The sequence below is a fragment of the Ursus americanus genome, chromosome 25 (assembly GCF_024610735.1).
Source record: "Ursus americanus isolate L20-20 chromosome 25, mUrsAme1.1.p, whole genome shotgun sequence".
Taxonomy (NCBI): Eukaryota; Metazoa; Chordata; class Mammalia; order Carnivora; family Ursidae; genus Ursus; species Ursus americanus.
This window is the reverse complement of record NC_142151.1, coordinates 1822848-1845223: the sequence shown is the minus strand read 5'-3', so window position 1 is coordinate 1845223 and position 22376 is coordinate 1822848. Positions and strand designations below refer to the sequence as shown.

General features: G+C 41.1%; 1 protein-coding gene and 1 non-coding gene across 2 annotated transcripts in view; both read right to left on the bottom strand.

The window, feature by feature from the left end:
- Positions 1–22001, bottom strand: part of ATP6V1E1 (ATPase H+ transporting V1 subunit E1) — a 34368-nt gene extending 12367 nt beyond the window's left edge. The window contains exons 1-4 of the mRNA XM_045775136.1: positions 21828–22001; positions 16355–16420; positions 11052–11161; positions 10524–10590 (exon numbers count right to left, since the gene is read on the bottom strand). Of these exons, the coding sequence (XP_045631092.1) occupies positions 10524–10590; positions 11052–11161; positions 16355–16420; positions 21828–21860 (276 nt within the window). The 5' untranslated portion in view covers positions 21861–22001. The remainder of the gene's footprint in view (positions 1–10523; positions 10591–11051; positions 11162–16354; positions 16421–21827) is intronic.
- LOC123778286 (small nucleolar RNA SNORA74) lies at positions 13113–13315 on the bottom strand. The gene has a single exon (XR_006775890.1). It is a non-coding gene; the product is annotated as a small nucleolar RNA SNORA74 (small nucleolar RNA).
- Positions 22002–22376: the final 375 nt, after the last annotated feature.

Here is a 22376-nt window from a genome sequence, read left to right as displayed (position 1 = left end):
AAACTATTAAGAGCCAACCAGGGTTGCTTGGTTGGTTCAGCATCTGCTCTTGATTTCCGCTGGGGTGGAGTTATCAGGGTTGTGGGATAGAGCCCTCGGGCTCCCTGCTCTGCAGGAAGTCTGCCACAAATTCTCCCTCTCCCTCTCCCTCCACTGGCATGCACACACACTCTCTCTAAAAAGAAACAAGTAAATCTTAGGGGAAAAAAAAGAGAAACGATCAAAAATCAACCTCTAATTTTAGGTATCCATCAGAACCACCGAGCCCCTAGAAGTGTTTTTAATTAAATCCTCACAGCCTGGTTAAGAAGTCGATTAAGCCTTTATAATCTGGGAAGCTTATGGGCACAAAGATTGAAAGCACATACTGGAGGAGACATTTGGCTGAAAGAAATCCCAGCTCCTCCTCTCACCAAGGAATCCCTCCAGCATTTTTCTCTTCATGATGGGAGAGACCAATCAACAATGGTCAAGCAAAGAGGAGTAGAGTATGGGGGTTGGTTTGCTCTAAGAGAATAAAATTAAATAAAGTCAACTTGTAAAGAGCAGTACAAGCCATCTATAAAAGTAATCTACTATAAATATCTGGAAATGGATAAATGAGGAATTTTAACACTACCTACTAACAACTCCAATCAAGGACGTAGAGAAATCGAAATAAACGAAACTTCAGGGGCACCTGGGCGGCTCAGCTGGTTAAGCGTCTGCCTTCCGCTCATGTCATGATCCCAGGGTCCTGGGATCAAGCCCCACATCAGGCTCCCTGCTCAGTGGGGAGTGTGCTTCTCCCACTCCCTCTGCCTTCTGCTCTGCTTACTTGTGCTGTCAAATAAATAATTAAAAAAAAAAAAAAAAAAAAAACCTCCTGCTGAGCAGGCTGAAACCTAACTGATATAAACTATACTGTCCCTTGTCTTAAGTACTCCCATTCACTTAACAGTTAGGTCATCACAGGTGAAAAAGATAAATTACGATCAACAATGTTACAAACCACTAATATCTTAGTGACTAGTATCTTTGATTCTAAATTCAAACTCTCTGGTTCTCATCTGGCTCCCCATGCAGCTTTTCCACAGAGAGATGTGTATGTTACTGCAATTCACATGTCAGCTCACGTATCAGTAGCAGTGTTTTAGAAGGGTCTATCTGCCCACTTCAACCTAACTGCCTCTAAGGATTCTTAAAATATTGGGATTCTGGTCCTGGAAAGTAGCAAACTAAAACCTGATTATGATGTCAACATCAAATTCCTATCTCCCCGGTACTGCCTAATTTGATGAGTCAGCTGGCCTCCCTTGAAGACATTCCTATTTCATTTTTTTTTAAGATTTTATTTATTTATTTGACAGACAGATAGACAGCGAGAGAGGGAACACAAACAGGGGGAGCGGGAGAGGAAGAAGCAGGCTCCCAGTGGAGGAGCCTGATGTGGGGCTCGATCCCAGAACGCTCTGGGATCACGCCCTGAACCAAAGCCAGACGCTTAATGACTGAGCCACCCAGACGCCCCTATTTCATCTCTCTTTAACCACAAAACTAGAACTCTACCTTCAGGGTCAAGGAATTGGAATTTAAATGTTAGTGTATTATTTCTTCTAGCAATTTTTAAGTAAGTTGTGAAGTTTAGGGAAGTGTTAATAAAGATCTGTTTTGTGTTAGGCATTATACTAGTCACTTTACCCAGATTATCTAATTTTAGATAAGCTTCAGGTATATGTTTTTTCCGTTTTATACGAAAACAGAAGGTTCGAAGGGGCTAAAAAAATCAGCCCACCAAACAGCTGATACCAGGAAAGAGAAATTCAAATCTCATAGGGATTCCAAAGCTTGTGCTCTTAAACCTAGAAAACACCAGGGCAAGCAAGGAAAAAGGTAAATAGCAGACAAAAGTGACTAAAGGACTACGCAACTCAGACCAAATTTGGTAGCAAAATAGCCTGATGATTTCACGTTTACCCCGGTTTTCTATTTTTCCCCTTTCTTCTATCATTTGTCAATATCCCCTTCTATCCAAATGCTTGACAACTTCCCTTGCTTAACTTATTTCCTACTCTAAAACTAGAAATAAAATGTTTTAAAATAGCAAAACCCATTTAAAGCATGTATGTGTGCCCTGAGGTATATGTAACCCTGTTTGCTCTGTCAGTTCTGAGTCTGTTTCCCCACCCCTCCAGACCTCTGTGTTTGCTCAACTGTAAAGTACTTGATGGCAAGAAGTTAGACTTGGCAAAGGCCTAAGGAAATAAGCATCTTTAAGACAACTGAAATTAAATGTTTATTTTTACACAATTCTCATTATAAATTAAAAAAATAAAAGCTCAGCTGTACACTGAACCAAGCTGCATGCTACAATACTTGGGACTTCACACGTATTCCAAGAAGAGATCAGAACACTGACGGCTCACACAGCCCCACTGTTTAAGAGGCCACGCACACTGCCTCCAGTTCCTCACAGCACACTCACTTCTCATCCTTTAGGCCGTTACAACCTGGCTTTCTGTCTTCATTAAACCAATGAAAGCAGTCTGGCAAAGTCAAAAATGACACCTTGATTGCCAAATCTCTTTGCTCTCCTTACACTGATTCTTGGAAGCATTAGATGCTACATTATATTATCATTTTGCTCAAGTTTTCTGCTCCCTTGTTCCCTTAGCTTCTTATTCTCCTCCAACATGACTGCTTTTTCTTCATGTTTCCTTAGCAATCTCTTACTTCTTGCCTATTAAATATGCTGCATTCTTGGGGCACCTGGCTGGCCTCATTGGCAGAGCATGCAACTCTTGATCGTGGGGTTATGAGTTCAAGCCCCATGTTTGGGGTACAGCATACTTAATATAAAAAGAAGTTTATACACACGCACACGCACACACACGCACACGCACACACACACGCTTCTCGGTTTGTTTAGTTGGCCCTGTAGTTTGACATCCACAACCTTGGTGGTCTCATCCATACCCACAGCTCTACCTGGGACTTGTGTGCGGTCGATATAGAAGTTCCAACCTTTTGGGGTGCCGGGCTAGCTCAGCTGGTGGAGTGTGTGACTCTTGATCTCGGGGTTGTGGGTCTGAATGCCACACTAGATGCAGAGATTACTTAAAAATAAAAATCTTAAAAAAAAAGTCCCAACCTCTCTCATAAGCCCAACTCATTATCCGTTCACTTGGATTCCTAAAGCTATTCCAACCCCAAGGGTTACCACCATCCCTCACCTGCTCCTCTTACTCCTCATCTCCATCCCTCCATCCAGCTGCCTACCCCAGGAGCCCTAAGTTTTCTTAACCACCCCTTTCCACTCACTCATCACAACCTGAAGGCCACCAAGTCCCACGACTGCCTTTGTAGATTCTATGCAATGAGGCTCTTGCTTTCTCTTCATCTCTTCTGCTGCTACCGTGGTTTAGGCTTTCCCAACTGGACCTGAGAGGTAAGCCAAAACTTCCTTGTCTGTTCCCACTGTCACTGGTTCCTCTTCTCTAACACAAATCTAAGCCTAAAGCAGTATTTCTTAGTGTGGTTCTCAGACCACTCTATCAAGGTTACTCTGGGTGGCTTATTTAAGCTGATTCCTGAGTAGAACATAAAATTCTTTGGAAATAGGGCTGGGAATCCCCATTTTAACAAGATCTTCCAGGTAATTTTTATGGTCATTAAAATTAGAGTCAGCCAAAGGATAAGTTCCATATTCTTTTGAAGGTTCACGCTCAAAAAGCTGTAGTACAGCTACACCCTCCTGTCTTGATCCAGTCAGATGCAGACTGCTACAGGGCCCAGCAGGACATAAGCCAAGTGCAAGCATACTCTGAAGTTCAAAGAGCTTCTGAAGGCAACTCAGCTAAATTATAAAATGAAAACAGAATAGTGAAAACTAAAAGATAATGCTAATACTGAAACAGGATTTTGTTTGTGACAATTTCAGAAATAAGCAGTTTCTGGCTACTTAGGGGTCTACAAAATTTGAGGAAGATATGTGTGATATGACCTGAAACTGCTTTGTATTTCAAAGTTGTACAATGTAATCCTCTTCCCCTAACCCATCTCTTAAAGAAAATGGTGGATAACTATATTTTGGTTTTTGGGTTTTTTTGTGGGAGGGGGAGGGAGAGAGGGAGAGAGAGAATCGCAAGCAGGCTCCACACCCAGTGCAGAGCCCAACATGGGCCTCAATCTCACGACCTAAACTGAAAGGAAGAGTCAGACACTCAACTGAGCCACCCAAGCACCCCCTGGTACCTAACTAGATTTTGAAAAACTATCTGAAGTTGGATCTTTTCCAATTACAAAACGTGTTCATTCCACACAACTGTGCTTTCTCTCTATACCCTCTCCCTCAAAATCCGAAAATCACTGTGTTTGAGGAGAGAGGTTATTTAAGTATAAAATAATCATGTGAATATTCCAGAGCGTAAAAAAAGTTGAGAAGCACTGGTACTGAAAAGTGGAAAATACAGAGAAGTAGAAAAAAGAAAAACACACCCAAGTATTTATTTTTTTTTAAGCCACAACTCATATTTAGCCTACTAGGATACTAAGTTCCACAAAGGCAAGGACTCCATTTTATTTTATCTCTAGTAATTAGAATCGTGCTTGCCACTTGGTAAGCATTCAGATATTCGATAAGTAAATGACTGATCTAAATTTCAGATATTAAGTTTCCTATCTATGACACCTAAAATTTCCTTCTAAAAGCCAAACTTCTAATTCTTCATATTTAACAAGACTTAGGGTGCCTGGGCAGCTCAGTCAGTTAAGCGTCTGCCTTCAGCTCAGGTCATGATCCCAGGGTCCTGGAATCGAGCCCCACATTGGGCTCCCTGCTCAGTGGGGAGTCTGCTTCTCCCTCTGCCCCTCCCCCCACTGTTCATGCTCTCGTGCTCACTCCCTCCCGCTCTCTCCCTTGCACAAATAAAATCTTTAAAAAATAAAAGCCTTAAAAAGTAAATAAAAGGACTTTATTTTATTTTTTATAATATTTTTTGAGATTTTTATTTATTTTTCAGAGAGAGAGAGAGTGAGCACACACAAGCAGGGAGAGCTGCAGGCAGAGGGAGAAGCAGGCTCCCTCAGAGCAGGGAGTCTGATGTGGGACTTGATCCCAGGACCCTGGGATCATGACTGAGCTGAAAGCAGACGCTAAACCGACTGAGCCACCCAGGGGTCCCAATAAAAGGGTTTTAAAAAGGATATAAAGCAGGGGGCACCTGGGTGGCACAGCGGTTAAGCGTCTGCCTTTGGCTCAGGGCGTGATCCCGGCGTTATGGGATCGAGCCCCACATCAGGCTCCTCTGCTATGAGCCTGCTTCTTCCTCTCCCACTCCCCCTGCTTGTGTTCCCTCTCTCGCTGGCTGTCTCTATCTCTGTTGAATAAATAAATAAAATCTTCAAAAAAAAAAAAAAAGGATATAAAGCAGCTTATAAGAATATATTCAATAAAAATTGGGGGTTTTTTTTAAAAGATTTTATTTATTAGAGAGAGAGCGCACATGTGGGTGTACAAGCTGGGGGAGGTGCAGAAGGAGAGGGAGAAGAGGACTCCCTGCTGAGCAGGGAGCCCCACACAAGGCTGGATCCCAGGATCCTGGGATCATGAACTGAGCCAGAGGCAGAGGATTAACTGACTAGCACCCAGGTGCCCCCAATAAAAATTTTGAATTTTTTAAAGTTAAAAAAATAGAGCACCTGGCTGGCTCAGTAAGTAGACTCTTAATCTTGGTGTCTTGAGTTCAAGCCCCATATTGGGCATAAATCTTACGTTTAAAAAAAGTTAGAAAAATAATAAAATATAACTAAGTCGGTGAAAAAATCAGATCAAGGGCCCCTGTTGGCTCAGCTGGTAGAGCATACAACTCTTGATCTCGGGGTTGTAAGTTCCAGCCCCAGGCTGGGAGTAGAGATTACTTAAAAATAAAAAAAAAATTTTTTTTTTAAGATTTTATTTATTTGACAGAGAGAAAGCGAGAGAACACAAGCAGGGGAGCAGCAGAGGGAGGAGAAGCAGGCTCCCTGCTGAGCAGAGAGCCCAATGCAGGACTTGATCCCAGGACCCTGGGGTCATGACTGAGCCAAAGGTAGATGTTGAACTAACCAAGTCACCCAGCACCCCTAAAAATAAAATCTTTAAAAAAATTTTTAAAAAGAAAAAAGCAGTGGTGCCTGGGTGGCTCAGTCAGTTGAGTGTCTGCCTTCGGCTCAGGTCATGATCTCCGGGTCCTGGGATCGAGCCCCACGCTGCACTCCCTGCTCAGTGTGGAGTCTGCTTCTCCCTTTCCCTCTCTCTCTGCCCCTCCCTTCTGCCTGTGCTCTCTCTGACAAATAAATAAAATCTTTAAAAAAAGAAAAAATCAGGTCAAACAATAAGGACAAGAAAAAATAATCTTAATTTGAAGTAAAGTCAGATCTACTAAAACAGTGAGCTATTTACTTTGGGTTATAAAACCTGATTGCCATCGAAGACAAGTACACCATTAGAGAATATATTATCAAAAGCATTTCTATAGTATATTAGAGATGACCTTTCTCAGGTTCTTGTCCACTTTTAATATCAATCTTCAAAAAAGGCAGCATAAAAATAAAGCAAATACAAAACCTATTAACTGGTCAAATTATAACATTTAACAATATGTGCTATAACCCTTGGCATTCACCTTGAGGAATGCTGAGATATTTAACTTATAGGTCTCTAAACTCTTGAATTGTACAAATATAGCATCTACCCAGTAGTTGTCACAGTTGTCATTTTTGACTCTGGGCATTTATCAAAGATGTAGCAATTTATGGTCCAGGCGCCTCCTGAGCAAAAGCACTAAGAAGCCGGGAGAATATTTCAACTATCAAGACCTATTAAAAGAAGGGTTACCACCTGGAAGAGATGAGGAAAGGGAAGTAACACTTTTTTTTTTTTTTTAACATTTTATTGATTTATTTGACAGAGAGACAGCCAGCAAGAGAGGGAACACAAGCAGGGGGAGTGGGAGAGGAAGAAACAGGCTCCTAGCGGAGGACCCTGATGTGGGGCTCGATCCCATAACGCCAGGATCATGCCCTGAGCCGAAGGCAGACGCCCCAGGGAAGTAACACTTCTTAAATAAACACCATATGCCAAGTGTTAAGCTAGAGGAATTAAATGTATTCTCGCATTCAATCCTCATAAGAGCTTAAGAATCCTGTGTTTCAATTGGGCCAAGAAACTGACATTTGTTGGCATAAACCTTTATGGATTTGATTCTTTAAATTTTTTAATGTGCATATAATACTTGTGTAAAAGTAAATTTGATTTTTTTTAAGTAGGCTCCACACCCAGCATGGAGGCCAAAAATAAATCTGATTTTTAAATAATTGTAAAACTACAAAAAAAACCACAAAAAACCCCAAAAAACCCAGCCCTCTGAACCAAGTATCATAATTAATACATACCAACGAGGAAATTGAGGGTCAGAAATAATTTACTCAAACCAACAAGGCAAAAGCTGAAAGACCTTTTTTTCCCTTGAGAGAGGGAGGGGGAAAGGGCAAAGGAAGAGGGGGAGAGAGAATCCCAAGCAGGCTCCATGCCCAGTACGGAGCACCACATGGGGCTCGATTTCATGACCCTGACCCAAAATTAAGAGTCAGATGCTTAACTGACTGAGCCACCCAGGCGCTCCAAAGCTGAAACACTCTTAAGCCCAAGTTCTTCTACAAGAAACCACCCCTTCTAAGGTGGTTATTATTCTAAGTCCAACTTATAAACTAGGTCAATCAATCAGGTTGCTAAAGAAATATGAATCCTGCAGAGGGAAATCAACCACTGATTCCCAAAACCCAACATTTTAGTGAAGACACTAGGTAACAGCTGTCCTGAGGTATTTTACAGTCAACATTTCCGTATAAAGCTCTCTAGTCCTCCTTTTGTATTTTATAAAGGATGAACTATTCATTTCCATGTGGGAAGATAACTGAGCAACAGACTTCCTATTTTCCCAAATTCCTAGAATTTATTTAACTTTTTTTTTTTTTTTTTAAGATTTTTATATTATGGGATGCCTGGGTGGCTCAGTCAGTTGAATGTCTGCCTTCAGCTCAGGTCATGATCTTGGGGTCCTGGGATCAAGTCCTGCATCAGGCTCCCCACTAAGCAGGGAGTCTGCTTTTCCCTCTGCCTGCCACTTTCCCTGCTTGTGCTCTCTCTCTGACAAATAAATAAAATCTTACAAAAAAAAGTTTTATTTATTTGAGAGTGTGAACGCTTAAACAGGGAGGGGGAGGAGCAGACTCCCCACTGAGCAGGGACCCCAGTGTGGGGCTCGATTCCAGGATCCTGAGATCATGACGCGAGCCAAAGGCAGGCGCCCCACACAGTCCTAGAATTTAAAAGCATTCAAATTTGAAGTATTATGACTTATGTTAATAAGTTATCTCTGTTGACCTGAATTTCAGCCCCTTACTTACCATCCTGACAGACATTTCCAATTAGGTTTCTTGGCCCCTTAAAGTATGTCCAAAAGAGTTTGTCCTCCTAATTTCCCATTTCATTAACAGAACCACCATTCTCCTGGGTAGCCAGATCTGAAATTCAGTATTTAGCACTGGACTTGGAAGAGGAGAAGTCAATCATTAGTCAGTGTCTGGAAAGTCTCCCTGCAAAATGTTTCAACACTGACACACCAAGTCCATTCTTGCTGCTGCCACACCAGATTCACCTAAAAAGAATTGACAGCTTATGATATTAGTTTGTGTTTCTTTAATCTTCTAAGAAAATGGTATCCTTTCCATTTATTCAAGTTTTGTACCTTTAGTTTTATAGCTTTTTCATATAGGTCTTATTTATTAACATTTATTCATAATAATTTAATTTTGCAACCATTATAAAAGAATTATTTTTTATTTTATATGCTAACCAGTTATTGTTGGTATCCAGAAAAACTACTGATTTCTGTATATTGTCTTTGTAGCCAGTCACCATTTTGGGTTTTTGTTTTTTGTTTTTTTGTGGTTTTTCTTTAAAGACTTTATTTATGGGGCGCCTGGGTGGCACGGCGGTTGAGTGTCTGCCTTCGGCTCAGGGCATGGTCCCGGCGTTCTGGGATCGAGCCCTACATCAGGCTCCTCCGCTATGAGCCTGCTTCTTCCTCTCCCACTCCCCCTGCTTGTGTTCCCTCTCTCGCTGGCTGTCTCTATCTGTGTTAAATAAATAAATAAAATCTTTTTAAAAATAAATAAATAAATAAAGACTTTATTTATTTATTTGACAGAGAGGGAGAGAGAGCGCGCAAGCAGGGGGAGAGGCAGAGGGAGAGGGAGAGGGAGAAGCAAGCTTCCCGCCGAGCAAGGAGCCTGATGTGGGGCTCCATCCCAGGACCCTAGGATCATGACCTGAACCAAAGGCAGATGCTTAATCGACTGAGCCACCCAGATGCCCCACTAGTCACCATTTTAAACTAATTACTAGTTCTTGTTTTTTAGATGTTGTATTTTTTGTGTGGGGAATCATATCTGCAAAAAATAATTCTTTATTCCTTCCCAATTTGTATATAATTCTTATTTCTTCACCTTAAAGGAATCTAGGGCCTCCACTATAACAATGAAGAACAGTGAAAACAGCAGGCATCCTGATTGGTTCCTAAAATATAATTCAAATACCTTTATGTGAACACAATTTTTTTTAAGTAAACTCCACACCCAATGTGGGGCTCAAACTCACAACCCTGAGATCAAGAGTTGCATGCTCTACCAACTGAGCCAGCCAGGCACCCCTGATCTGAATACCTTTAAACTTTCTCAACTAAGTGGTATGCTTCTGTAGGTTTCTGCTTTCTTCCTTAGAAGATAATACTTCCCAAATGGTTTTCTTGTGTCTAACCTCTTCCCTCTTAAATTTAGCCTACACTCTCACATGAACCCTATTTATAATTCTCATAACATAAAAACTTCAATCGTTTTTACTGAAAATAGGTGAAGCTCTTTAGCATTGCACTCATGGCCCCTATATTAACTCCATCCTACCTTTCTAGTTTTATTAGTCCCTACCACCCTCATATACTGTATTGTCCACCCACCATATGCTGTATGACCTAGGAAAGTCTATATGCTTGTTAGATCAGAGGGTCCTTGAAGACACAGCAATAACTCATCCACTTTTTTTTTGGTTTTTTGCTTTCACCTTTTTAAAAAGATTATTTATTAGAGAGAGAGAGGAGAGAGAGCACGCGCACATGCGCAAGTGCATGGTGGTGGGGCAGAGGGAGAGACAGAGAATTCCAAGCAGACACCCCGGTGAGGGCAGAGCCCGACTTGGGGCTGAATCTCATGACCCTGAAATCATGACCTGAGTCAAAATCAAGAGTTGGACACTCAACCGACTGAGCCACCCAGGCGCCCTTCACTTTGTATTTATTTCAAATACCTAGTATAATGATTTGCTGACCAAATGTTCTCTCTCTAAAAATCATTCAACCCCTTAATTAGTTAATGCTAACTAGTGAATTCTCTATAATAGGTAAGTGAATAAACATTTTTTAATCTTATAATAGGAGCAAATTACTCACTGTAATAAGGTCATCTCTCGCTCTGAGGACTTTGAGCCTTGCTTGATTCATCAAATTAGACATCTGACTGCAAAAGGTATGGAAAAATAGTATCAGTACAGCATAAGAAAAAAAAACTGCAGAGAAAGAAATATACAGCTTCCTTTGTATGTACAAATACTTCTCTTTGTATATATTGTATACAATATAATGTATATTGTATATACCCCAGAGAACCCCACTGAAATACATTTAGTGGTTTCTACCAATTTATGAAGATAAAGAAGTATTTACTGAGTGCTTATCAATGGCAAGCACTTTCATATCAGTTATTCCAACTTTCTTTCAATAATCCTGTGATGCTTCCATTTTCACAAACGAAGAAAAAGAAATTACACAACTTGCCCAAGATCAAACAAGTATATTAAGTGGTCCAATAAGACCCGAGCCCATACCTGCCTGATTCCAAAGCACCTGCTCTGTTCTCCTGCCCCACTGACTTTGTAAAGCTTCCTTTACAAGCTAATACTATGACCAGGATCTACTTACATTTTCTTCTGCTGCTCAATCTGCTTTTCTTTCTTCTCATAGTATTCCATAATCTTCAGTCTTTGGGTTTGCACAAGACGACCTTTCTCAATGTTGAACTCTTCCTCCGCCTATCAAGGAAACAATGATTATTAATTCATTCAGATTTTGAGTTTTATTTTAAGCAGCTGGTAACCAGCAGCACCCTATTCCATATCAAAAACAGTAAGTTTATTATGACTTGTCTTCCAAATTTATTTCTAATTTATTCAAAAGGGATAACCAGTGATTTTCATCATAAACAATGAACCAGAAAACCAAAAATTTGGCCAAGGATCATAGTAGCCAGGGCAGCCTGGCTTAGTTGGTAGAGCATACCACTCTTGATCTCAGGGTCATGAGTTTAAGCCCCACACTGGGTGTGGAGCCTACTTAAAATAAAAATTAAAAAAAAAAAAAGATAATAGTACCTAGTCACAAAGTTACAAAGGATATATTCAGATAGAAGATTCTGTATGTGAAAAAAAATCATTATGTATTCTAAATTTAATCCATTTGACTACAGAATTAGAAGACCTGGGTTACTGCCTAAAAAAATTTGGTCAAGTAATCTCAGTCTTAGTCCTCCCTTATAAAAAAATTAAAATAGTATTCTTCGGGTGCCTGGGTAGCTCAGTTGGTTAAGTGTCTGACTCTTGATTTCAGCTCAGATACATGATCTCAGGGTTGTGAGATCAAGTCTCACGTTGGGCTCCAGGCTCGGCGTAGAGTCGGCTTGGGATTCTTTCTCTCCATCTGCCTCTCCCTCCCCACCTCCCTTAAAAAAATAAATAAATAAAATGGTATTCTTTTCTCATAGGTCAAATAAATAAGATAAATCTAACAGTCCTTTTAAAATTATAAGTTATATAAATCTAAGTTGTTTATTATTATCGAGCAGTTACTTTTTAATTTTTTAAAATTTTTTCTACTTTACTTGGAATACAAAGCAACATCACAGTTTCAGATCATTAAATAAATAAATGTGGTGATACAGTACGACAACAATCATGACCTGAATTCTGGGAGTAAGTAGTTTTCTCGTTCAGGGGTAGGGGGAACCACATTACTCATACTCAGCTACCAGAGGGTCTGGCTTTAACTCAATGGCTGGAAGGAGTACCAGTCCTGCTCAACCATCCATGAATCTTTTTTTTTTTAAAGTACCTCTATGCCCAGCATGAGGCTGGAACTCGTGACCCTGAGATTAAGAGTCCCATGTTCTACCGACTGAGCCAGCCAGGCGCCCCCAACCATGAACCTTCATCACAGCAAACTGGAATCTTCAATTTCAAACTAATTATAGGAAGAGAGAATAACTCTAGCCTGACATAAATTGACCTAGATGACTACTAAAGTGTCCTCCATTGATAAGTTGTCAAAATCTTCAGAGTGACTGTTGGAGCAAGGAGGCTTTCACGTGCTCCCAGTTATATAGTGTGCAAAAGCTAATAAGCATTAGTCCTGCTAGAGCACCTCGTGCTACCCCTTGAAGACCGCCTGTACATGTATACAACATGCCTGTCACAGTCCCAGCTGTTACTGTGGTAAGGTCATCTTCTGCACCTCGTGTTTTCCCGATGACAACACCAAATGTGCGACAGAACGAAGCCAGAAAACCTAGAGTATTAGCCCAAAGTGCCCCCTGACCAGTCACCATGTTCAAAATCCTTAATACCTCCACAGAATTCAGAAAGGAGGTTTCTACTTTATATAAATATAAATGAAGGTTAAACCTCCAACATTTTTGGGCACTCAGTAAGGAAAATTCTTATTACTAAATGTAAATCAAATACAGAAAGACTTTGAATGAAAACCTAGAATATATTTTATAAAGAAGTTTACAGTAACTGCTCTACATTTAAAAATAGCATTTTAACAGACAAACTAGCTTACGATTAAGTTTTTTTGGGGGGAGAATATACTTAGGATATCAAACAGAAATCAAAGTGTGGAATACTATAGAATATACAGGAGAATTAAAGGGAAATACTCAAAGAGAAGGAAAAAGCCGTCTAACTAGAACACACAGAGAAAGCATACTGTGTCTGCTCCCGGACTAGAACTAAGCGGCCAAAGTGAGCACTTAGCACACTGTCAAGGAAACACAGTTCTGCCTTCCACCAGCGCAGACGCCACCAGAACAGTGACGGAGGCCACTGGAGGAACACGACAGGACAGCCCTCTTCCAGCAGTGTATCACCATCACAGGCCTGGGGCTATCTGGACAGCTGACTACTGCTGAAAGAGTGGTTATTTTTTTAAAAGGTGATCATACCAGTGTACCACATGTCTATGATTTTTCGCAGTATGAAATGATTTTGGAAAGTTAGCTAGAGTGGTCCACTTGAATGTGTAACAGCTGGCACAAGTATTTGAGCTTTCATATTCTAGAAGAAATGCCTGGGACACTCGGGTGGCTTAGTCAGTTAAGCGTCTGACTTCGGCTCAGGTCATAATCTTGGGGTCCTGGGACTGAGCCCTGCAGTGGGCTCCCTGCTCAGCGGGAAGTCTGCTTCTCCCTCTCCCTCTGTACCTCCCCCTGCTCATGCTCTCTCTCTCTCTCTCAAATAAATAAAATCCTTACAAATAAATAAATGAAAAGAAATGCCTACCTTTTTTTAATACCTATCATGGGAAATAAACACAGATGATTGTGTTATATGAGATTTTTTAAGATTTTATTTATTTATTGGCCAGAGAGTGAGAGAGAGAACAAGTGAGAGCACAAGCAGGGGGAGTGGCAGGTAGAGGGAGAAGCAGGCTCCCCAGTGACAGGGAGCCCGATGTGGGGCTCGATCCCAGGACCCTGAAATCATGACCTGAGCCAAAGGCAGACGCTTAACTGACTGAGCCACCCAGGTGTCCCGAGATAAGACTATTTCAAATAGGAACACATTTATCAGCTGGAACAGAATTTCTAAATTTGTCCCAGAGGAAAATAAGGGCACCAGTCATACAAGAAACTGAATTGCTCCTATGACCATCAAACAAAATTAAACGATACTCTATCAGCTGTTATACAGTAGTGGTAGGCAGAATAGTCTTTTCTTCCTTAAATGATACATTTCTTTTTAGGGTTTTATTTTTAAAAAATCTACACTGGAGCTCAGGAGCACTGTGAACAGGGGCACGCTGTGCTAGAGCTCTCAGAGCTCTTGAGGGGAAATGCTGATAGCACTGACGACCGCCACCCTCTGCGCCAGCACTGTGCAGCTCATCTCCACACCAGCGGCCTCTGCCTGAGCTGCCATTATGCCCGGTACCTGCTGTGGGAGACCTGTGTGTCTGACTGCCCTTCTGGGTACAACACGGCAAGAGGAGCTGGTCAACAATGTCACTGCTGCAGCACCTGCCAGGGCACAGGACCTTACTCCTGCACGTCATGGGACACCAACCTCGTTCTGTCCCACTTGGCACCTGCAGCACCACCTGCTTCCCAGGGCACTATCTTCATGACAACCGTGCTTGTCAGCACAGGTATTTATTTACTTATTTATTTATTTATTTATTTATAAGATTTTATTTACTCACTTGAGAGAGCAAGCACATACAAGCAGGGGAGAGGGAGAAGCAGGTCCCCGCTGAGCAGGGAACCCGCCGACGTGGGGCTCAATCCCAGGACCCAGAGATCATGACCCGAGCTGAAGGCAGACACTTAGCCACCCAGGTGTCCCTGTCAATGTGGGTTTTTAAAAATGACCTTTCTACCCTTCCCTGCTCTTCTGGAGTCACTGAAGGAAATATGAAGTTCTTGTTTCCATACTCTCACCTGATAGCCTTTAAAAAAAAAAAAAAAAACTAAGCTACAAAGGCGTATAAATGCCATTAACAGATTATAACTCAGGTATCGGCTTAACTAGGAAGTGCTGGGCAAGGGATCTCCTCTGTAAGTAGCAGCTGTGTGACCTTGGGCCAGTCATTTAGGTTCTCTGTTCTCTAGCTAGCTCATTTTAAAAATAAAAGTTTTTGTCTATTGAAAGAAGGGGGGAGGGAGGAAGGATGGATGGAAGGAAGGGAGGGAGGGAGGAACTCTACACCCAACATGGGGCTCAAACTCACAACCCTAAGATTAAAAGTTGCATGCTCTACCGACTGAGCCAGCCAGGCACACCCATTAAATTATAAATTTTTTTAAAGATTTTATTTACTTATTTGACAGAGAGACAGCCAGCGAGAGAGGGAACACAGGCAGGGGGAGTGAGAGAGGGAGAGCAGGCTCCCAGCGGAGGAGTCTGTTGTGGGGCTTGATCCCAGAATGCCGGGATCACGCCCTGAGCCGAAGGCAGACGCTTAACGACTGCGCTACCCAGGCGCCCCCCATTAAATGATAATTTAAATAGTTCAAGGTTTCACAGAATTTTACTCCTAGAACACCAAGAACACACAATTTTAAGGCTGTACTGATAATTAACAAATGTAACTACAGTAGAATGAATAAAAAAGATAATGAAGGGGTGTGTGGGTGATTCAGTCAGTAAGGCATCTGCCTTTGGCTCAGGTCATGATCCCTGTGTCCTGGGCACCCTGCTCAGTGGGGAGTCTACTTCTCCCTCTCCCTCTTCCTCTTCCCCAGCTTGCACTCACTCCCACTCTCAAATAAATAAAATCTTTAAAAAAAAAAAAAAAAAAAGAAACTAAAGTTATATTTTAAAAAAAGATAATGAAAATAGTGTATTAAACAATATATTCTGGCCCATTGTGGTTATATCCAGGGAAAATAACAACTTGATATACTGTGTATAAACAAAGTGCAACTGGAAACATAAAATTTCAAAATGCTGACCAAGTATCACCTCTGTAATGGACAGGGGCTTTCATTTTATACCTTATACACTTCCAATTTTTTTTTTTTTTGCAACAAGCACAAATTAATAAGAAAAATAACAACATAAAAATACTATACCCTCCCCTAACCAACTATCATAATTAGACATAGATGCTAAATGCCTGGATTCCAGATTCCATGAGAAAATTTATTCATTACTTCTCTACTCCCTACCATAAAATTTCAGGACACTTATTAGCAATCAGAATGTTTAGAAAGGAAATTTTACTTACTTACTTATTTATTTTCAAAGTTTATTGAGCAATAGCACAAAGCTCCTGAAGAGGGAAGGGACCCGAGAAGGTTGCCCAGGAAAATTTATTTTTTACATTAAAGATAAGACACATTCTTAGCAGTCCTATGCAATGTGTTGTTAAGCAATTTTACTAATTACTGCTTAGCAAAGCCACACTATGACATTTTGAGAACTTCTTAAACCTAGAAGATAGAATCTCACCTTCGCATCTATTTCCTCTGCTTTCTCATTGGCTTCTTGTTCAATAAAAGCCATCATATGCTTAATCTAAAGGAAGAAGAAAAGGTTATTTTATTTTTGACTATAACAAAAAATATATACACCTACCTTTTCTGATTCATTCAACAATCACTTATTGAAGGCATATTATGTGCCAGGCATTGTATACAAGGATAAATGAGATAATTTCTGGTTTCAGGTACCTTACAATCTGGAATTTGCTCTAGTGAATGGACCAGACACAATATTCAGTATCACAGGACATTATCCTACTCTCAAGGAATGTGGAGTTTATGGGGGAGGGAGGACTGAATATATATCCTCCTCTATACCCCTTTTAGCCAGCATCCTCTTTTTCTCTTCTCCATCTACAATTAAACAGATCTATATTTACCTTTTCAACTTTTTTTTTTTAAGATTTATTTTTAAGTGATCTCTACACACAACATAGAGCTCAAACTCACAACCCCAAGATCAAGAATCGCATGTTCTACTGACTGAGCCAGCCAGGTGCTCCATACTTTTTCAACTTTCTTACCTCCTACTCTCGACATACTTCAATCTGATTTTTATCCCCTCCACTTCACTGAAATTACTCCCATAAAATGACAATAATCTCCTACCCCTTAAATCTTGGCTTTAATCCGTCTTTCAGCACCTCTTGATATGCTGGTCAACCCTCCTTTTTTTTTTTTTTTTTTTTTTAAGATTTTATTTATTTATTGAGAGAGACAGCCAGCGAGAGAGGGAACACAAGCAGGGAGAGTGGGAGAGGAAGAAGCAGGCTCCCAGCGGAGGAGCCTGATGTGGGGCTCGATCCCAGAACGCTGGGATCACGCCCTGAGCCGAAGGCAGACGCTTAAGGACTGCGACACCCAGGCACCCCCAACCCTCCCTTTTTGAACAAGAACAATCTCTTCCCTTTGCTTTCATGACTTCCTTGTTCTTCTTTGGGGCCACCCGCTTCTCCTTCTGCCTCCTAGACTGCTCTTTTTTAGAGAGCCTACTCACAGCAGCCTAAATCCAACACACTCAATAATGAACTGCTAATCACTCTCTTCTCCTCTGCTCGCTTTGAGCTCTATCTTGAGGATTAGCACCAACATCTGACTTTGACTCTTCCTTGTACCTCAGTCCTCACATCCAATGAGCCAGCAAGTGCTATCAATTCTCTCTCTAATAGCTCTTTAATTTGTCCACATTTCTCCTAGTCTTTGCTACCACCCTCTCAGCTGAATTACTACAACAGCTTCCAAATTTGTTTTCCTGCCCTCAGCCTTGTTTCCTCTCTAATCAACTTAACACTGCAACCAGAAAGATCCTTTAAAAAGGCTTGTTTCATCATGTATCACACTTTCCCCCCCAACTCCCCGCTTTATGATAAAGTGCAAAGATTTTAGAAGGTACATGATCTGGTCAATGCTTACCTTGCCAGCATCATATGACACATAACCTTCACCACTTGTCACCCTTCAGACTCTTGGCTCCTGTCCTACTAAACTTATTTCATTTTTTCTGTTCCTTGATTTCACCACTCTTTTCCTCTCTTCCAAGACTTCAAATATGCTGTTCCTTCCACTTGGAATCTCTCCTCCCTCCTTCACCTGGCTAACTTCTCAGGATTCAGCTTGCTTAACTGTCACCTCCTTTGGAAAATCTTTTCTGAACTTCTCACCAATGTGCACCTAGGGCACTCTGCACTTCCTCTACCTAAACACATATTCGTAATTCCTTGCTTACTTGTCCCCATCCACAGCTAAACTATAAGGCAAGGTACTTATTAAAAGGCTTTGGATCTCTGGCTACAATCAGAGAATAAAATCCACTGAAGTCTTCTGAATGGGGCTTGGGGTCATTGATCCCATTTAGACTCATAAATGAAGTTTTGTTTTTTTAGACTCATAAATGAAGTACTATCTCTAGTGGAAGATGTAAAACACACCCAAGTGAATATACAGGTACTACAGCTAATCAAACTCACTGGTAGTATCATTTCACAGGGGCTCGATCTGAAAGAAATGATGAGTAAAAAAAAGATGATTTTAAAAATACCAATAATCTCTAGGTTACTAATCATTGTGTTTATTTTTTAAAAAGACTTTAATTATTTGAGAGAGAGAAAGAGCACGCATGCGGGGTTAGGGGCAGAGGGAGAGACGGAATCTCAAGCAGACTCTGAGCTGAGCTCCAAGCCCGAAGCAGGGCTCTATCTCACCACCCTGAGATGACCTGAGCCAAAATCAAGAGTCAGATGTTTAACTGACTGAACCATCCAGGATCCCCTAATTCACCATATTTATTAATTCTCCCACTTAGGGTAAGCTCCACGAATATTGAGATCTTACTTTTTATATCACCATAACACCAGAACATGGAATGACTGCCCCTACAGTGGGTGCTCAATAAACGTTTGTGAATGAATGAGAACCTGTTGGTATTTTAAGCCTCCTGAGATATCCCAAGTACTTTTTAGAGTTTAACAATCTAGTAACAATTCCCAGCTTCTCCATGTACCACAAAGATATCATAAATCTAATGTACACACAGGTGTACAAAAGTGAGTTAGGATCTGTTTTACAACAATGTGAATATACTTAACACTACTAAACTATACAGCTAAAAATGGTTAAGATGAGTAAGTTTCATTATGTATTTTATACATCTTTTACAAAGGGCATTGATGGGGCACTTGGGTGGCTCAGTTGGTTAAATGCCTGCCTCTGACTCAGGTTGTGATCCCAGGGTCCTGGGATCAACCCCGCATCAGGCTCCCTGCTCAGCGGGGAGTCTGCTTCTGCTTCTCCCCCCCCCCCCACTCCCTTGCTTGCACTCTCTGTCAAATGAATAAATAAAATCTTAAAAAATAAATAAAATAAAAAGGGCATTATTAGGGGTGCCTGGGTGGCTCAGTTGGTTTAGCGTCTGCCTTTGGCTCAGGTCATAATCCCAGGGTCTTGGGATGGAGCCCTGCGTCCGCTCAGCAGGGAGCCTGCTTCTCCCTATCGTGCACACTCTAATAAGTATTTTTAAAAAATAAAAAAATAAAAACCGCATTAATGATACAACCTCATGGCATCAAAGTCTTAAAGAAAAAACAGTATGGTTTGAAAGGGAAGATTTCTTTTTCGTCAAAATTCTTAGCAGTTACCCTATGCATGAGGAACCAAAATAATTATGATAATCAAAGCCTATTTCATAGGTAATACAACACTTATAAAATCTCAGGCCTTGAAATATTTGGGGTACCGAATCCAGAGGTACCTAGTATAGAAAATCACTGTGACCTTGCTAAAAGGATTAGTCCCCCCAGATTTGTGTGTTCATGGTAAGGAATGCTATCTCCACAAGTTCTGTCTGAAGCCTTACTGAACTCAGTTTGGAATTTTAAAAGTAATTTAAATACAGTAATCAAAACAGGTATTTATAAATGCTACAAGGCACGGTGGGTCTGTAGAGGTGAACTCTGATTCAAACCTGCATTAACCTGCATTATCTGCCTTTATCACTCATGCTGGACCTTCTACTACCAGATTTGACTAGATCAGCACAGCCTAGAGCAAAACACGTTCATTTTAACCCGGGTCAGAGAAGCCTATTTACAGCCAACATGATCACGTTCTGTCTTCAAGAGTTCCAACAAGAAAAATAGTCAAGCCCTTCAGGACATTTAACTCCACCCCTAAGGCAGAAAAATCTGGCCTTTAAAAAGATACTTTTCATCTTCCTGCTAACCCTACTGGGTTTTAAGTTTTTTGAAGTCAGATGCCTTCAAAAATTGGATGAAGTAAATAACAATACTCCCAGAAAAAAAGCAAATATACATAAATATTTTAATACAATGGGGAAGAAGTCAGAGAATCCACAATTTATAAGCCCTTATTATGTGCTTGGTGCCTGGTCTATTCACTGTTGAGAATATGGGAAACAAAACACACTGCCCTTATGGAGCTTACATGTAGAGAGGAGGGGTAGAGACCATAGATTTCTTCATCTTTCAATTTTATAGAAAGAAAAAATGGTTTTGGTCTAGATTCCAAGGAAATACACCACTTTATATTTTTTCTGGGGAAGACTTATTCTTCAATGTATTATAACAAAGGGGTGGGCAGGATGATGAAGGAACACGTGGAAAAAGAGAATCAGCACTGTAACTGTGACTACCAGAAGATGTGAAGGACACTGTACTTTTCCACTGCACCAAGTTTTTCCTATAGTAAAAATCAGAAGAAGCAGTAATAAATATAAAAACCCCATTGTTTTGTAAGAATATTGTAAGATTTCTTAATCTTCTCCATAGATGCTATTTTTGTTACACGATTTCCCCTTTGTGATGATTAGCACAAAATGTGAATGAAGAAACGCTCCACTTTTCTCAGTGCACATTAGACTAATAATAAAATGCAAAGTCATTTTCTAGGAAATGGAAATATCCAAGAAAAACACATTTTATTGCTCATTTAAGAAGATTCATAAGCCAGTGAGTGAGCTTTAGTCAGAGAATTTTCCTAGTACTTCAAAAAGAAATAGACTTAGTTCTCTAAACTATGTAAAGATTAAATTGCAGGCATACGCTTCCTTCTCTGAAAAATCTATTGGCAATATGAGTGCTAAATTCAAGAACCCTGGTTTCAGAGTATCTCTGGCAGGGCAAACGGAAACCACTTTTTCCCATGTTTGTTACAGGCCTATCAATGCCAATATATTATCCTGGGAGTCTTTCGAAGTGTAACTTTCTTAATGCCTAGAACCTGAAGTTATGGCACATAAAAAAAAAAATTAAGTTTCCCAGCACTGATACACTTGCAAAAATGATGTAGGTTCACGACTTCCATAATTCTTTCCATTAACCTTGACTGACTGACTTTGTGCCAAACACTGGCGCTGGGGTTCATTAATGTAAGGGAGGAATTATGCATTATTATTAATAAACATTAACGTACACACTAGTGAGAGACCAACCATTATAATTCATTATGATAGAGGAGGTTCTTCCAAAATGAAGATTAACAGTTCAATGAATGACCTCGAAACAACATTGGAAGCAACTCCCGTCAGCACTCTTTATCGTACTGTGAACCCTTCCCTCAGGGTTAAAAATCAAGTGAAAAGTAGGTTTTCAATCCTTGCATTCAATTTGCATTTCAACCCTTACTTTCAATTTTCTGCTCTAACAACCACAGCCAAGTACCCTGGGAAAGTAGGGAACACCGAGGTGGGAGCCAAAAAGCCAGCATATTCAGGGAGGCGGCGCACAAAACCCCAGCTGAAGACACAGGAGCTGTGTGTGGACCAAACCCCCCTCCAGCAAACAGACTACTCAGCCCCGGAGACTTGGGGTAAGGGACCCTCCTCCCGCATCTGGGCTGCCCGAGGCCCGCGTCCTCCCTGAGCCGGGTTCCAGGCCGCCACCCCCGGACCCCGCTGCGACTCGCCAGACCCTACCGCAGGTCCTCACCTGCTTTTGCACGTCAGCATCGCTGAGGGCCATGGCGAAAGCTGTGCTAAGCAGGACGCCCACTGCCTCTAGCTTAGGTTGAAACGGGGCGGTGGAAGGAAGAAGAAAAGAAAATCCAGCGGAGGTTTCCGCTTGCTTCGCTTTATAACTCCGGCTTCCGGTTCCTGCCAGGTGACCGCGCAGCCCAGCCCTCTGAGCTTTCTCAGCCAGTGGAAGAGAGCGGGTCCGGGGAAGTCCCGCCCTGGCCCCGCCCCCTGGCTGGACGCCTGCGCAGGCGGCCTCTTCTCCGCCTCGTCCCAGTCCCTTTTACAGCTGGCTGGTGACTTCGGAGCTGTTTTCCTCAAGAGCGTATTCCCCAGTAGTAGATAGTTGAGGACTTCAGGCGTCTGAAATTAGCCGAATTCTGTGTATTTTTATAGTCTTTAAAGCTGTTGCATGTTTTTTTAAAAGTTTAATTATGTATTCTCAAATCAGAAATTATTATTTTGCTTTCCTGGCCTTAATGAAAACAAATAACACAAATATTTTATTTATTAATAGTTTTTATTT